At 39.3% G+C, this 18,037-nt stretch overlaps 2 protein-coding genes across 4 annotated transcripts in view; one reads left to right on the forward strand and one right to left on the reverse strand.

Annotated features, from left to right (window-relative positions):
* Window positions 1-1,999, reverse strand: part of LOC113025299 (ras-specific guanine nucleotide-releasing factor RalGPS1) — a 95,256-nt gene extending 93,257 nt beyond the window's left edge. The window contains exons 1-2 of one of the 3 annotated variants that reach the window (XM_026172892.1): window positions 1,926-1,999; window positions 1,627-1,826 (exon numbers count right to left, since the gene is read on the reverse strand). The gene's annotated coding sequence lies outside the window, so the exon portion shown is untranslated. The other 2 variants (XM_026172893.1, XM_026172894.1) reach the window with 2 other exon arrangements.
* Window positions 2,000-5,420: 3,421 nt separating this feature from the next.
* Window positions 5,421-18,030, forward strand: LOC113025301 (G protein-coupled receptor kinase 5-like). Its single transcript, XM_026172899.1, has 16 exons — window positions 5,421-5,630; window positions 6,235-6,315; window positions 6,410-6,522; window positions 7,632-7,709; window positions 7,854-7,951; window positions 8,719-8,811; window positions 8,960-9,023; window positions 9,374-9,514; window positions 11,944-12,134; window positions 12,212-12,249; window positions 12,743-12,832; window positions 14,861-15,069; window positions 15,352-15,489; window positions 15,827-15,964; window positions 16,044-16,175; window positions 16,258-18,030. The coding sequence occupies exons 1-16, from the start codon at window positions 5,576-5,578 to the stop codon at window positions 16,411-16,413; spliced, it is 1,815 nt and encodes a 604-aa protein (XP_026028684.1). The 5' UTR covers window positions 5,421-5,575; the 3' UTR covers window positions 16,414-18,030.
* Window positions 18,031-18,037: the final 7 nt, after the last annotated feature.

Consider the following 18,037-nt stretch of genomic DNA (forward strand, 5'->3'; position numbering starts at 1 on the left):
TCTTATCCTGTCTTCCTTCTTATCCTGTCTTCCTTCTCTCACCCTAACCGGTCGCAGCAGATGGCCGCCCCTCCCTGAGCCTGGTTCTGCCGGAGGTTTCTTCCTGTTAAAAGCGAGTTTTTCCTTCCCACTGTCGCCAAAGTGCTTGCTCATAGGGGGTCATATGATTGTTGGGTTTTTCTCTGTATCTATGAAGCGCCTTGAGGCGACTTTTGTTGTGATTTGGCGCTATATAAATAAAATTCAATTCAATTGAATTGAAATAGATCAGACCAGGCCCCCTTCTTGCACTGCTCCATGGTTGAGGTCTGATGCCCGTTGTTACCACTTTAGGTAGTGGACAGGGGTCAGCATGGGTCTGTGCCTATGCAACCCCAGACACAATAAACTGCAATACACCATGTATTCTCACATTTTTCTGTCAGAACCAGTATAAACCTTTTCAGCAGTTTGATCTCCATGACTGTGTTCTTGGATCACCACTGTTCCTTTCTTGTACCACTTTTGATAACCACAGATACAGACTACTGCAGACTGGAAACACACACAGTGAGCTGCAGTTTTAGAGATGCTCTAACCCATTCCTCTAGCCATCATAATTTAGCCCTTGGCAAACTCCTTCAAAACCTTATGGTTGCCCATTTTTCCTGCTTCTGATACACCAATGTTGACGGCAAAACATTCACTTGTTTCCTAATATACCCCACCCACTAACAAGTGCCATAATGAATAGATTATTACACTGATAATGTTATTCAAGTATTTATTTATATAGATAGAATTCATGTGTTTATACTATGGGAAGACAGCAGATTATTTCACTAAATAGTCTGAAAACAGTTTTTTTTTGAGAATGTGCCAAAATAAGACTTAAACAGCATACAGTGGACCTCATTACTACTATGCAGTCTCAAAACATGCACAGGGTGTGAGCATGTCAGTATTATGGGACAGTTTAAGGTCACTGCAATAGAAGTGTTTGTTTCCACTAATTAAACCAAAATGGCATTCAATTGGTCACCTCACTCACCTCAGCTGGACTCCAACAGAAAGTCAGAGTAAAGAAGGAACATCATTTAATATCAAAGCAAGTATCAGATTTTTTGTATTGCACTATACTACTGTAATAATAGCGCAGTTAGCCTGTGTGTGTGTGTGTGTGTGTGTGTGTGTGTGTGTGTGTGTGTGTGTGTGTGTGTGTGTGTGTGTGTGTCGACAATGTTGTCTCTATTGTATATGCTGCCACGTCCCTACATATGACCCTGCAGAGGCAGGGGTGGGGGTAGTGACGAGTTAGTTTCTTAGAGGGGGGGGGGGGGCATTTTGTGCTTTAGGCCAGTTCAACACTGAAGCGAGCACTTTACCACACAGACATCTTTTGGCAGCTGAAATACATGTAAAAAGCCTCAAAGAGACACACATCCACGCGCCTGTACAGAAAAGATGCGCATCGCAAGCATGTTTGCGGGTGTCCGCAGGCTGCGTCTTGTGACAGCGACGTCGTACGCCGCGGCTGTTCTAGTAGCCTTATTTATTAAGCGCGCACTGCCAGGCCTGCTGCCAAGTCTGTATCAACCTCTTCCCAACGATAAGAAAAAAGCATACAAACACATCTGTTGTGCCTACCTTTCCATGGCACAGTCCCTCCCTCCTCCTGCTGCTGTAAAAACAAAGACGACAATATGAGCCCACATTAAAACAACCCCCGAAGCTGCAGCTCATTAAAATCCAAACGGTGTTTTCCAAGCGGTGTCCAGGAGGGTTACTCCTCCTTTAAGCCGAACATGAAGCCAAGGTCGCAACGTGTGGTCCGCGCGATCCACAAGCTGCAAGGGATACATTAGACGAAATCATTCAAATATGGCAGTGACGTGCCAAATTATCCCCAGAATTTAAAAAAAAAGTGAAAATGAATAAATACCGACAGCAGGAAGTGACAGGTAGGCGCATTCATCTTGATAGCCAGGTGTATTGCCTAATAGTGTGCTTGGCTTCACAGACAGCTCCCGCCTCTAAGAGCAACGGACCAATCAGGGAACGGATCAAAGACAGCGTCCTTAAGACGCAGGTGCATCTATGTTGCCTTCAACAGCAGTATATAAGCTCGTACATTATACTCCTTTTATACCCGATTCAGGGGTTTATAAGAAATACAATCATGGGAGTAATTTGTAGTGTTTTTGGTGGTGATTTTGTGCAAGACATAGCGAACCAGTCTGCACCATACTGAGAGTCATGGAGCCAGCGAGGAAGAGAAGACACTCTAATGTCTAATTATCTTCTCTATTATCTCTCTGGTTGTGTAACCCAAAGAAAGTTTGATAAAGCAGAATGAGAGCAGCTAGGCTCTTTTAAGCCTATAGAATAGAATAGAATAGAATTCAACTTTATTGTCATTGCACATGTCACAGGTACAAGGCAACGAAATGCAGTTTGCATCCATCCAGAAGTGCTTTAGCCATAATATAGATATATTACAAAATATATATTAGCAATAATATAGATTTGTAGATATATTACACAAATGGGTCTGTTATAGGTATAAGGGTACAAAATATGGGTCTATTATGTGTATGTTACAATGTACACGGTATGAAGGTATGTTATGAATATGCTATAACTATAAGTATGTACATGCTGTAGTGGGTGTACAAGCTATGTGCAGGCTATGAACATGATATAAATATGAAAACTATACAGAAATATAAAATATGAAACTATACAGAAATCTGAACTGTGCAATTTATAAATTCAATTCAATTCAATTTTATTTATATAGCGCCAAATCACAACAAAAGTCGCCTCAAGACGCTTCATAGATACAGAGAAAAACCCAACAATCATATGACCCCCTATGAGCCAGCACTTTGGCGACAGTGGGAAGGAAAAACTCGCTTTTAACAGGAAGAAACCTCCGGCAGAACCAGGCTCAGGGAGGGGCGGCCATCTGCTGCGACCGGTTGGGGTGAGAGAAGGAAGACAGGATAAAGACATGCTGTGGAAGAGAGACAGAGGTTAATAACAGATATGATTCAATGCAGAGAGGTCTATTAACACATAGTGAGTGAGAAAGGTGACTGGAAAGGAAAAACTCAATGCATCATGGGGATCCCCCGGCAGCCTATGTCTATTGCAGCATAACTAAGGGAGGATTCAGGGTCACCTGGTCCAGCCCTAACTATATGCTTTAGCAAAAAGGAAAGTTTGAAGCCTAATCTTAAAAGTAGAGATAGTGTCTGTCTCCCGAATCCAAACTGGAAGCTGGTTCCACAGAAGAGGGGCCTGAAAACTGAAGGCTCTCCCTCCCATTCTACTTTTAAATACTCTAGGAACAACAAGTAGGCCTGCAGAGCGAGAGCGAAGTGCTCTAATAGGGTGATATGGTACTACAAGGTCATTAAGATATGATGGGGCCTGATTATTTAAGACCTTGTATGTGAGGAGCAGGATTTTGAATTCAATTCTGGATTTAACAGGAAGCCAATGAAGGGAAGCCAAAACAGGAGAAATATGCTCTCTCTTTCTAGTCCCTGTCAGCACTCTTGCTGCAGCATTTTGGATTAGCTGAAGGCTTTTCAGTGAGTTTTTTGGACATCCTGATAATAATGAATTACAGTAGTCCAGCCTGGAAGTAATAAATGCATGAACTAGTTTTTCAGCGTCACTCTGAGACAGGATATTTCTAATTTTAGAGATGTTGCGCAAATGGAAGAAAGCAGTCTTACATATTTGTTTAATATGTGCGTTGAAGGACATGTCCTGGTCAAAAATGACTCCAAGGTTCCTCACAGCGTTACTGGAGGCCAAGGTAATGCCATCCAGAGTAAGAATCTGGTTAGATACCATATTTCTAAGCTTTACAGGGTCGAGTACAATAACCTCAGTTTTATCTGAATTAAGAAGCAGAAAGTTAGCGGCCATCCAGATTTTTATGTCTTTAAGACATTCCTGCAGTTTAACTAATTGGTGTGTGTTATCTGGCTTCATGGACAGATAGAGCTGGGTGTCATCTGCATAGCAGTGAAAATGTATGCTATGTCTTCTAATGATGCTGCCTAAAGGAAGCATGTATAATGTAAACAGAATTGGTCCTAGCACTGAACCCTGTGGAACTCCATAATTAACCTCAGTGTGTGAAGAGGACTCTCCATTTACATGCACAAATTGGAGTCTATTAGATAGATATGATACAAACCACTGCAGTATAAACAGTTGTAAACAGTTGTAGAATTATAATTATCGTATTGTACAGAATGATTGTCTATAAAGCATATACAGTAGTGCAGTTAAGATAAGTGAAATATGTGGATAATTTCTACAGAGGCTATGTAAAGTGCTAGTGGTTGTGAGTGGTGGTTCAGTCCATGTTATTATTGTGTGTATGAGGGTACAGTTGTCCATTTGTTTGTTTTTGTTTTTGTCCATTGTGGTGTATGTGGTATGTGCTGTCCTTCTAAAAATGATAAATGTAAACTACATAGTAGATGCACTGGTCCTTATATAGCACTTCTTCTATTTAACATGACAATTCAAAAGATTTAATACAATACGCTTCATTCATCCAATGGATGCAAGTTGGGGTTAGTATCTTGTCCGAGACAATTTGGCATGCAGACTGAAGCAGCCAGGGATCAAACCACCAAACTTTCAATTAGTAGAGGACCTGCTGTACATGCTGAGGTACAGCCACCCCTGTGCCTCAGGAGGCCAGTATTAAGCCACTGGGTGTCACCTCTGTCATTGCGCCCCAGGGTGGCTGTGGCTACATGTAGCTTGCCATCACCAGTGTGTGAATGTGTGCATGAATGGGTGGATGACTGAATGTGTAAAGTGCTTTGGGGTCCTTAGGGACTAGTAAAGCGCTATACAAATACAGGCCATTTACCATTTACCACTTTGTGTATATGACCTGTTAGTTATATTCTAGTTAGTTATATACAAATGGAGATTGGGATGTCTTCAAGTGACTGAACATTAGCTTCATAGATGTGTGTTAAGTGAATCTTTCAGTTTCTAGTTTTACGATGTTATTGCATCATGCTCATACAGTTTATGTATGCGATTTGTTAACCAAGCTTGCAAGTGTTAGCTGATAAGTTCAACTTTGGTCAAAATAGGGTTTTGGACATGAAATGGGAGTAACTTCAGAACTGAAAAGTAGTCCAAAACCAATTAAATTCTGATTACCTGTTGATCAAGAATGGTCAATATTTAGAAACTCTTTTCTAATAACTCTTTCTTTCTGTCTGCTTTGCTTTTGTTGCAAATCCATCACCTCTCTACAGTTTTTGATTTATTTGTATGCTCTTTACACCTGTGTTTTGTCCCTCCTCTCTTACTTAGGGCGTGTCCTGTGCTTGGAGTGCACTGTCATATATTAAGTATCCCACATTCTTTAGTGACTCACAGGTACTGCAGGTTAGACAACACGACTAGCTATTTCAGCAGCCTGTAATATAATAGTTGCCATTTACTGGGCCTGCTGAGAAGTTGTATTTTTACTTTTGTGCATGAAGGCTGGATACTGTGCGGTACTTAACTAAAGGTAACTTGTAGTGCAAAGGCACAGTGCTACATGGAAACCATAGAAAGCATTGCGGCAAATACTGCTCTTGTTAGAGCCAGAGAAGGTAAGAACTTTCTATATCCAGAAAGTTTATGTGAGAAGATGACATGCTAAAATGCTGACAATTTTTGACTTATTTCTCAATTTGGGACATGACCTCCATCAGAAGTAGTGCTTATATGGGTTATCTCAGGACAATGATTTTTCAGTCACAGTGTGGAAGAGTGATGTATGATAAACCTGATCAATGATGAGTTTTAAGTCTGGTTTTTTTTACTCACCAGTTCAGTTTAGGATAAATCAGTTTATCAATTTTAGCATTTCTGAATAAAGTGAAATTCTCTCTGAAGGCAACATAAATTTATTTGCTGTTACTTGAGACATGAAATAAATTTGGAGTGTGGAAATTGAGACGCAAACTATGAGTGATAGTGTGTAAAGTACGTTGCAGAGTAATGTGGTTCCACAGGCTTTGTTTAATTTGTTCCTGGAGCTATTTATAGTTCACTCACTGTAGTCGAACAAGCTATTGTCTGAAACCTGAAGGACTAGGCATGCTGATTGACATCTCAGTCTGAGTTATTCAATATGTCAGCACTTTGGTTATAGGCATGTATGCATATTCACAACACTAAAGAACTCCTTTTCTGTGTCCCCACTGTCTGTAGGTGGAGGAAGGAGCTGGAAATGGAAAGAAATGCTTCGCTTTCCCCACATTAGCCAGTGCAAAGACCTGGCCATGAACATAGGTGTGTATCTGCAAGTGTGTTTCAATAGTGTGAACAAGTTCTGGTTCTTTGTGAGATTTCACACCATATATTTTATTTTATATTTCTCCATTAGAACGAGACTACTATAGTCTATGTGTGAAGCAGCCTATTGGCAAGAAACTGTTTCAGCTCTTCTGTCGGAGTCGGCCTGATCTGCAGAACTACATTTCCCTCCAAGATGCTTTGGTACAAACTGTGAAAAATTCTTTTACTGGAATTTGAGTCCTTAAAAATATTGAAAATAATGGCACTTAAATATCAGTAATTATTTCAGAAGCTAGAGTTGCATTGCTCTTGTGTGTTTTAAGTAATGACATTGCAGTGCAGTGCGCTTTTTAAAAATATTAAACGAGAGATAAGAGATTAAGAGCAAAACAAATGTGAAACTAACATGAAGAACATTAGAAAACTGAGAACTGAAAATATACTTGAAGAATTACACCATAACACATATAATATAACATCAAAATAATCTATAGCATGTTGGAATTTCCATCTGTTATTTTTTTCTTTCTTTCTTGATTACTGATGGATAATGATGCATGAGACACCGCGGCATTATTAAATGATAAGAAAAAAAACATCAGCCAAATTTAACTCTGGTATATTCATATTGAGTAAAAAAGAAATTTTGGACTTCAGTGCACAAGAGGGTGACTCTTGTAGATACAACAGCTCATATAACCTTGTATCCTGTGCAGAAACAAAGTGTTACTGGACAGGTAGTATCTAATGAGCCTGACCCTCAAAACACTCAAAGCACCAGCGTTAAGCGGCAGCTGATTGCCTTATCAAGTGGCTAACCACTGCAACACTGGCAAATGTTTCAAAACAAACAAACAAACAAAAAACCCTAATATTTTTACCGTTACTTCAACTGGCAAGTAATCACATCCAGGGTACAGTAGGTAGTCTCAAAGGCAATATTAAACCTGAGAAATTAGATGAGAAGTGTGCTTCTCTAAAACATTTTAACCGCCCGAGTTTACACAACATTTTGTAAACAATAAATTATTCATTGACACAAGATCTTTTTAAGTTTATTGCACGACTTACAGATTGTGAATGAACTAAATCATTTAATTTACTGGTGATTTGCTTCATGTGTGAGCATCTGTATGTCTGACCACTTAAACATTTTGCAGTAAATAGCTCAAATTACTTCAGAAAAACTGACATCAGACCTTCTGTCTGATACTAGATTTTACTGTCTAAACCCTTTGAAGAACTAACCTGTACATATAGACTCTGCATCCACATATGCAAACAATCTTAATACCTATTTTCTTCTTTAGGACAACTTTGACATTCAGTCAGATGACAAAAGGAAAGAGTCTGGGAACAGGATCATCCAGAGATTCCTCATGAAGCAGGTGTGACAACATTTGTAGAAAACATGGTTGATAGTTTACAACCGTGGATATTTTTCTTTCATTATTTTCTCCTCTGAAGTTTGAAACAAGAATTCTTATATCATGCTACACATCACTTTATCCAAGTGTATCATGTTCCCTCAGTCCAGTGAGTGTGTGTCCATCCTACTGAGGCATGAAAGAAGCTGCAATCAGAGTCTGGAGCTCAATCCCTGTGGTGATGTCTTTCATGGCTGCAGGGAGTAAGTTATATCTCTCTGGTTTGCTTATAGATGGTCATGTTAAAACAAGTTTGTAGGGGACTCAATGCAGTCTAGAATACTTTGGTATACACAGGAATTCATAGTCGACTCAATGACTGCAAAGTGCCCAGGTCCTGTGGTTGCATTGGTGAAAAAGGTTATTTTCACCAATCTGGCATTATACATTGTGGCCAAATGTATCCAGTTTGGTTTTGTCTGTCCAAAGGACATTGTTCCAGAAGGTTTAGGGGTTTCAGATTTATCTTCAGCTATGCCATATTTTACTTAGAGAGAAGCAAGTTTCTCCTGGGAAGCAACACTTATTAGATCTTTTTCTAATTGTACTGTTGTAAATCTTTAACATTTAGCATGCTAACAGAGGCCTATAGAGTCTGAGATGTATTTTTTGTGTGTTTTGTAATTTCTTTGAGTATTGCACAGTCAGATTTTGGTGTGAATTTTCTGGGACATCCATGCCCAAATCTTCCTCAAATCAAACACATCTGAATGCATCTAACCATAACACTGCACTATACTGACTGTATATAATTTTAACTACTGGCTTAACTGGAGTTTTGCTGGCCTGATGTGATGACTATTTTTCTAATTTTGCTAAATTACTGGGATATACACAGTAATATATACAGTATGTCCAGTAGCCAATAGAAGAACTGCTTTTCAGAATCAGTTCTCTAAAGTGTGGCACATGCTGTTGAAAACTGTTGACCAATGGAGCAGATGGAGTTCATCTTTCTTTTGTGGATTAGAGACCTACATAAATACCTCAGCAACGAGCCCTTCACCCAGTACCAGGACAGCATGTTCTTTGCCCGCTTTCTACAATGGAAACAGTTGGAGAGGTCAGTAAATGTGTATGCCCAACAAAGGTATGAGACGAATTGTTTCATGGATCAGTGGTTAGCCAAGTAGCTGCTGTTTACAGTTCTTCTTAAAAAATGTATTTACAAAAATATTTCAAATGAAAACAACATGTCTGTCTCTTTCAAGGCAGCCTATCATGAAGCAAACATTTCGACAGTACAGACTACTGGGGAAAGGAGGGTTTGGAGCGGTATGTATGTTTTGGGATTTACTCTAAGACACAGTGTTAGCATATCAGACACTTTATGGTATATGTTTTTGAGGTATGTCTTTACCCACGGTGTATCAAAATGAAGGTAGTTTTTTTATTTTTTATTTTACATACATATTCCCTTGGGGGAATTCATGGACTTAGACCTTCACAACACAGTTCTACATCTCTGTTACTCTTTAGTTCCCTTACATATATTAGTATACTTTCACTTTGCAGCAACCTATTCTTTTTTGACATATTGAACAGCTCTGATACTGGCAACAGCATTAGATACAAATTTATCACAAGGGTGTTATTGTCTTACAATCCTGTTATTCTGTCTTGAGGTGTGGGCCTGTCAGGTGAGAGCCACAGGCAAGATGTATGCCTGCAAAAAGCTGGAAAAAACCCATGTAAAGAAGAGGAAAAGAGAGGACATGGCTCTCAATGAGAAAGAGATACTACAGGAACTGGATAGTCGCTTTGTGGTGAGACTGCTGTGCTCTTCAAATATTTGCATCATTTTTTAATTTGTCAATTTTTTTTACATTTTCAAACTAGTTTTTGTTCATTGTGATGGTTTTCACATTGCCTTGTTCATTTTTTTTTAAATCAGTATGTTTGTTAACCAGTGTTATCTGTGTAAGCAAAGTTGGGTTATTCTTAAAAAGCAAATCCATGACCTGCACTGTTACAATGGTTGATATTTCTTTCTTCGTTAAAATAAACATATACACTGTTATTAAGTTACACTGTGACTACAATTCAGTTGAATTCAATTCAATTCAATTCAATTCAATTCAATTTTATTTATACAGCACCAAATCACAACAGCAGTTGCCTCAAGGCACTTTAATATTGTAAGGTAGACCCTACAATGATAGATACACAGAAAAAACCAACAATCATATGGCCCCCTATGAGCAAGCACTTTGGCGACACTGGGAAGGAAAAACTCCATTTTAACAGCAAGAAACCTCCAGCAGGCACAGGGAGGGGTGGCCGTCTGCCGCGACTGGTTGGGGAGAGAGAGAGAAGACGGTAAATGGTAAATGGCCTGTATTTGTATAGCACTTTACTAGTCCCTAAGGACCCCAAAGCGCTTTACACATCCAGTCACCCACCCATTCACACAGACATTCACACACTGTTGATTTGCCATCAACAGTGTGTTGATGGCACCCACCCTGGGGTGCCATCAACCCTACACCCACCCTGGGGTGCACTGATAGAGGCGAGGCTGCCGGGCCACCGGGCCCTCTGGCGACACCGGGCCCTCTGACCACCACCAGTAGGTGGGCAAAGGGTCAAGTGTCTTGCCCAAGGACACAACGATCGAGACTGTCGGAGCTGGGGCTCAAACCGGCAACCTTCCGATTACAAGGCGAACTCCCAACTCTTGAGCCACGATCGCCCCAGCGGGATAAAAGACATGCTGTGGAAGAGAGACAGAGATTAATAAAGCTTAAGCTCACACCGAACGAGACATTAATAAGCAATTCAAAATAGTCTTTATAATTCCATCATAACTGACACTTGTTAAAAACTCCAGCTGCCAAATGTTTGAACAAATCATTTAACAAAAATGATCTTTACTGAATGTTTATACAAGGTATTTTTACAGTGAAGAGAAGTTTATCCTGTGACACCGATAGGAAACCTGTATAGGGTATACCCCATCTTTCACCTTATCACAGTTGGGATAGGGATAATGGACATGAACTCTTCTCTATGTTTTATAAAAGACATAGAAGAGGTGGCTGTGACTCAGGAGGTAGAGCAGGTCAATTATTAACTGGAAGGTTGGTCGCTCCCGTCTGCATACTCACCTATCCTTGAGTGCTCAAGTTAGGCAGAAAAGTACTTAATAAGAACCAGTCGATCTACTATTTATATATGCTTAATTAGAGACTCATCACATCATTCAACAGGTTTTATACATGTTCTGACACACATCCATCCATCAATTTTCTTCCATCCATCCATCCATCCATCCATCCTCTTCTGCTTTTATCCACTACATCGAGGCTGTAGCCTATCGCATCCATCACAGGATGAGAGGCTGGACTAACAGGGCTAACACTGAAGCAGACAACTATTCAGACTCATCATCATCTTTGAGCTGTGGAAGGAAGTCTGAGAACTCTAAGAGAACTCATGCAGATGAAGAGAGAACATGCAAACTATACACAGAAAGGCCTCGGACTGGATTCAAACCAAGGACTTTCTTGGTGCCACTATACCTCGTCTCAGCAATATAGCTGAGTATAAAATAATCAGGGAGAGAACAAGTTCAAAAGCAACCTCGGTCAGACAGAATTCTGTTTATACTGATCTACTGATTCAGATGAATTTCGTGATCAAATAGTCTTATTTTTCTTAAGAATGATGTCCAGTTTTTATAATCAGTGAGCACAACTCAATTTTTCTAAAATGTGTATTTGCAGTTTCTTTTAACCTCCTAAGACCGGAACTCTTCCATGACATGCATTTTCAATTTCTCTTTGATATTTGGGCTGATTGGGACCCAATTAATGTAAAAACAAAGAATTACCAGATTTTTTTTTTTTACCTGATTTTTGTTTCTAAGAAAAATGAGAGCCACATATGAGGATATTCATTTAACATTTTGATAGCACAGTAGCAGTATAATGTCCTCGTAAGTGGATATAGAGCAAAATTGAGTATTTTGGTCTAAATAACCCAAAATGTGATGTCCACATATGTGGATGCCAGGTCCTAGGAGGTTAAGGATAATGTTTAATCCTTATGATTGGCTTTCTTTCATAGCGAGTGGTGTTCTGCACTGAATTATACTGAATTGTTTCAAGTATTTTGTAAAAGCTGAATTTATAGTATTGCTGATGCCTTAGTGAGTTTTGTTTTCTTATTTTTGTTTTATTTTTTTATTGTTCAGGTGAATCTGGCATATGCTTATGAGACCAAGCACAATCTCTGTATGGTTTTGACCATGATGAACGGCGGTGACCTAGGGTTTCACATACATCGCATGGGGTCACCTGGTCTGACCAAAGACAGGGTACGTTTCTACGCTGCAGAAGTCTGCTGTGGTTTAATTCACCTCCACCAAAAGTCAATATTATACAGGTAAGTGTATTTCTACATGCATTAAATCACATCTCTACTAGTCGGGAAGAAGTTTTTAAATGCTGTGTTTCTTCTAGAGATTTGAAGCCAGAGAACATTCTCTTGGATGACAATGGTATGCGCAACTACAAAACAGTGTTTTTTTTAATCATTCATGTACAATAAATAGCCTCAACTGTACTACAGTAACATCCAAGCAGATAGCATTCCAACATCCACACATAGCAAAAGCTGGCAGTTACTTTCTTGCTATTTTTAACTCTGAAAATAATCTGACTGTTTGAAATGCCACACATTTGGCCATGCAGCCTATCAGAAGCATCCACCTGCTCTCAAGAAAATTCTGTGTTGATTGTATTTTGACAGGGGTAAAAAAAAAAAGAAAAAGAAAAGTAGTTTGAGGAAGTAAAAAAACCTGTTATCTATTTATAGAAACTTCCACACCTGTTCCTTCATTCTTGGAATAAAAGCAACAGTTGTAGTTTCCCATTGTGTCAGCTGGAGAAAAGTGAAGCCTAACTTGACAGGGCAAAAGTGAAAGTATGTGAGAAAAATAATCTCAACAATCATGCCATTTCAGTTAATCTTACTTTTTTTGTTCCATTAAGGACACATCCGCATCTCTGACCTGGGTTTGGCTGTGAAGATGTCTGAGGGGAGTCTAGTACGAGGCAGGGTGGGCACACTGGGCTATATGGGTATGTATGGAACTTCTACAGACCCACATAAATCACTAGATTATATGAGTGTGTTGGAAAACAAAGCAATTTATTTTTATGATTGTATGACTTTTATCCATACCTCTCAGTGGTGCTTACTGGCCTGCACACAGATGGATGGACTGCTTAAGTACTTACATAGAGTTTATCTATGTAAGTTTATCCATCACAAAGTCACTAATTGAAATTTAAGTTTATGATGCAGTTTGCATTGTGTTGGGAGTTGGTGATTTGTAGACCTGATAGTTTGTTTTAACACATCAGAAAAACAACAGAAACAAAAAATCAAACAACTGTCAATAAAATCAAAGCAAAGCAAATGGTGATTTTGCTATTTTCTAAGGAACTTTGAAAGAAAGGAATTGGAATTCTTTAAGTTTCTTGAAGATGTTTCACCTCTCATCCAGAAAACGTCTTCAGTTCTAAAACCAAATGAGTCCCAGGTATCTAAATCCTTGTGGGGCTTGTCACTAAAAGGGTTGTTGACCCACTATTAATTGTGTCACATGAGCCAAGGTGAGAAAAAGGCATGGATCATGACCAGCAGAGGTTTTGAGAGAAACTAATGTGATACCTTGGCTCACCCTATTAACCTGAGGTTAACAGAAACCTGAGGCACCTGGGAATAGATCTTAAAATTGCATTGTATGTGACTGACAGTTGGTGTCACAAGCCACCCCCTCTATTCAGTGATGGTCATTCACAGTGAAAATAGATGGCATCTTTTACTCTTCTTTCAAACAATCTATCTTCTCAGTTCAGAATATGAAAATTGGCATCCTCAAAAGATTGACCTTTAACCTTTAGGCGCAGATCTTTAGCTGGTCTTGTCCTGCTATGTTGTGCCATGCATTGATAGGATGGCTGTTTGGTGTCTCCAATGTAGAATCTCTGAATTCTTGTATTGTAATAGTTTAAAACTTTCAAATTACCTGATGCTGTCAACTGGATGGGAAGAAAGAACCTATTATGACTTTATGTCTACAGTGCTTTCAGAAAATGTTCACAGTGGTTCACTTGTTCCACATTTGTTATGTTACAGCCTATTTCCAAAACTGATTAAATTCATTTGTTTCACCTCTACACACAATACCACATATTGACAAAGTGAAAAAATTAGCTTGAATTTTTTTTTTTTTAGCAATTTTATTAAAAAAACAAAACAAAACTGTAACTTAACTACCCACAGACTTTGCCATAAGACTCCAAAGTGAGTTGAATCCTGGTGCACTGGTCAGATGTTTCTATGACTTGATTGGACTCCACCTGTGGTAAAGTTACTGGGACATGAAGACATAATGTCCAAGGAATTGTCTGTAGACCTCAGAGACAGGATTTTATTGAGGCACACATCTGGTGAAAGGTACAGAAAGATTTCAGCAGTATTTAAGTTCCCAATGAGCACAACAGTCTCCATCATACATAAAAGGAAGAAGTGTGGAAGCACTCCAGCCAATCTGATCTAAATCGGGGTAGAAGGGTCTTAGTCAGTGAACTGACCAAGAAGCCAATGTTCATTCTGGCAGAGCTCCAGCATTGCACTGTGGAAAGAGGAGAACCTCCCAAAAGGATAATCATTTCTGCAGAACTCTACCAGTCAGGCCTGTATGGTAGAGTGGCCAGTTGGAAGCCAATTGTCATTAAAAGGCACATGACAGCCTTCCTGGAGTTTTGCAAAAAGGAACATGAAGTACTTTCAGACAATGAGAAATAAAACTCTGGTCTGATGAAACAAAGATTGAAATCCTTAAAGTGTCATGTTTGGAGGAAACTAGGCAGCAATGATCCCCTGATGAATGCAATTGCTACAGGGAAGCATGGTGGTGGCAGCATCATTCTCTGGGGTTGTTTTTCAGGAGCAGGAACTACGAGACTAGTCAGGGTTTGGTTTTTAGTAATTTTCACGACATGGAAATATAGACTTATAGAGTACACAAGAATATTGCCTTGGCAATAAGTAACAGCAGCAAAGCATAAAAAGATTATTCGTTTGCATTCCCATTTCAGCTCCTGAGGTGATCGGCTATGAGCGTTATGGAATGAGTGTGGACTGGTGGGGCCTCGGGTGTCTGATTTATGAAATGACTGCAGGTCGGCCCCCTTTCAGGGCCAAAGGAGAACAGCCTAAATCCTCAGAAATGGAGAGAAGGATTCAGAATGAACATGAAGAATATGGCAACCAGTTCAGCAAGGAGACAAAAGACATCTGCTCCTCAGTGAGTTCTTCAAAATGAAACTATTTTTATTTCAGCATGCACAGAAGATGTTCTTTCATCCACATCATACCTTTATCCCCTGATGTATGTCAGATTGTTAAGACAGTACAACAATTTCCAAAAGCCAAGTCATATTCTAATAGGATAGGTTCAGGGTTGCTTACACCTTAGAGATTTACTACGCATACATGTGCTTTTCAGCCTAAATCCTAACCCCAATTTCGGAAGAGGCTGTATTACATCCTTCAAGCAATGAGAACACCTTTTTTTCCACTATTGTAGCTGCTGACCAAGGACCCCACAAAGAGGCTGGGCTCCCAGAAGTCTGGGGGAAAAGATGTAAAATTTCATCCTTTCTTCCAAGAGATCAACTTTCGGATGCTGGAGGCAGGACGCGTTGACCCTCCATTTAAACCTGATGTAAGTACCCAAATGAGATATCTATATCTATAGATTGATAGAGACAGATATCTAGATATGTATGTATATGTGTGTGTATGAATTTGAATTTTGAATATGTATACATACATACATACATACATACATACATACAGGATTACATTTATGTATTTAAATTGGATTCCATTTAGCTGGATGTAGTGTTTTCGATGTAAGAAATATCTTGTCAAGTGACTTTGGTTTTTAAAGAGTATGTAAAGTACTTAAATAAAAACTGATCAAATGTAGAAGAAGAAGATTTTAACAATCTTAAAGCCATTTAAATTTGTACTCACTGCATGTGGTCTTTTATTTTTAGCCCAGTCAGGTGTACTGCACTGATGTACAGGACATAGAAGAATTTTCCACAGTGAAAGGAGTCCATTTTGACCAGACTGACAGCTTCTTCTACTCCCAGTTCAACACAGGAAGCAATTCCATAATTTGGCAAAATGAGGCAAGTTCTAGGTTACATTACCAGGGTTAATCCAGACAAGAGCTTCAAACCTCACCTTCCTTCTCTGTCTTCCATGTAGCTAATAGAAACGGGATGTTTTGAAGAACTGAATGTTTTTGGCCCTAAGGGATCTGCATCTCCAGATCTCGACTGGTCCCAGGCCCCAGAGAGCCCCAAACGCAGCCTGCTGCGCCGAATCTTTCGCAAAAACGTAAGGACATAAAATACATTCTGTCAAAATGTGTGCCCTTTGTGGAAAGCTGAAGATATCTTTCCTCTTTTCACTCAAACAGCATCATTCAGATTCTGACGGAAGCAGAGAGAACCTGTTGTCCAGTGAGGGCTACAGCTCATCAGGAATACATAACTCTGCCCTGAATCCCAGGAAAGTCTACAACAAAGACACCAAAAAACAACAAGTCATTGTAGCAAAGGGTTCTTCCCTTTAAATCGCAGCACAGCAGGCATTTATTTTGTGTTTTCATTGTCTTCCTTACACCTAATCTGTATTAGCATTTTCTGTACTAGTATATATAGTATATAGTACTAGTATTTTTTTTTAACAATTCCAATATAATAAATGTCATCTGAATAATAAATTATGTGGAATTATCTGGATTAAATGGGTCACCTGGACGTCCAGACGTGTTCAGACCTTTTGGGATTTCTTTACCTGGATGGAGCATGCATCAAGACATTAACTTGTAATAATTTTTCAATTAAAAAAGCAAGCTTGAACCAGATATTTGACATAAAAATAAAAACTCAAAGCCAAGTCAGCAGTTAAGCAAGGTTCCTGGTAGAAGTAAAGAGGCAAGGGGGACCTAGTGTTATCTCAGGTATCTTTCAGGGACACAAATGAAGATTTAGGTTGGGGAAAATTGTCAGCCATCCAACTTTTAATAGAGTCTAAGCATCTATTTGGATGCCTTTAGAAAAATCTTGGAGCTTAAAAGAGATATTTAATTAGATGTCATGTTCAGCACAATTTGAGCACCTTTAAGGGCATGCCTTATCTCTGCTAAGAAGAGGGGAAGATATAACAGAAACAATAAAGGCTCCAAAATAGAAAGGCCAACTAACTAGGTAGCACCAGAAATGCTTGCTTGCTAACCAGGCCTCGCTTCCACAACAGGCTGAGCTTCACATGGACGCCTACTCTATTCTGTTCTACTCTACAGTGGGAGTGGGACGAACTGCAGCCGTCCGCATCAAAGCCAAATACTAGGGCTATCATTGTGGAAGTTTACTAGCTGCCACTTTGCTCTCTCTTGATGTTTTTTTCCTCCAAATCGCACAATTAGCTACAGGCAGCACTAAGTGTTTGGTTAGCTTAGACAACTATGCTCAGCTTAAACTAGTTTGGCAACGGATTATGGACACACAACCAGGCGAGTTACTGGTTGCATGAAGCAGCAGGGGAACTGTAGCTAAACTGAGCAGCACCCAGAGCTTGGAGAACCAATCTGAGCAAAGAATGAATGACATCTGTGGGAGCGCAGCAAAATCAAATGGGTTTTAGGCCTGAAGAGTAGAGGTGGTGAAAGCTGCACACTGAAACAGAGCAGTGTGGCCAGTGAATGAGAAAGAGGCTGCAGGCGACTGTGGACAACTTTAACTTTTTTTGCTTTTACAATAATTTTTAAAATGTTTATTTTGATGTGGCCAGTTTTAAAATGCAGGCAGTGACTTTTGATAAAGTACATTTGTAACTTTTCCACAAAGCTCTTCTTTTACAATAAATAAATTGTTCAGATGATAGGTATTATACTGGCTTTTTGTACCCTGTGTGTTAATAGGTTCTAAAATATATTTCACCTTCACTCTCTGTAATGCAATATTTTTTTTTTGTAAAACTTTATAAAAGCTATAAATTAAATCTTAAATCTGACTTCTAATTTGGGAAAAATACCTTTTTCAAGATCTTCCCAGTGGTATTGAACATTTTCCTTGGTAGTGGGTGAATGATGGTGTTCATTACAGCTCATTCAGACACAGTATAGGAGAGAAACTGTGTATAAATTAGTCTTTCTACATCATAGATACAAATAATTTCAAAGTTCACCAGTAAAG

Source organism: Astatotilapia calliptera, chromosome 7 (genome assembly GCF_900246225.1).
Source record: "Astatotilapia calliptera chromosome 7, fAstCal1.2, whole genome shotgun sequence".
Taxonomy (NCBI): domain Eukaryota; kingdom Metazoa; phylum Chordata; class Actinopteri; order Cichliformes; family Cichlidae; genus Astatotilapia; species Astatotilapia calliptera.

What these genes read in the sequence shown, in the direction of transcription:
- LOC113025301 (XM_026172899.1), top strand. Translation starts at nt 5,576, where the DNA reads ATGGAAACCATAGAAAGCATTGCGGCAAATACTGCTCTTGTTAGAGCC. An exon ending in CAATGGAAACAGTTGGAGAG is followed by an intron (nt 8,812 to 8,959) that starts GTCAGTAAATGT and finishes GTCTCTTTCAAG; the next exon opens with GCAGCCTATCATGAAGCAAA. An exon ending in GGGCACACTGGGCTATATGG is followed by an intron (nt 12,833 to 14,860) that starts GTATGTATGGAA and finishes TTCCCATTTCAG; the next exon opens with CTCCTGAGGTGATCGGCTAT.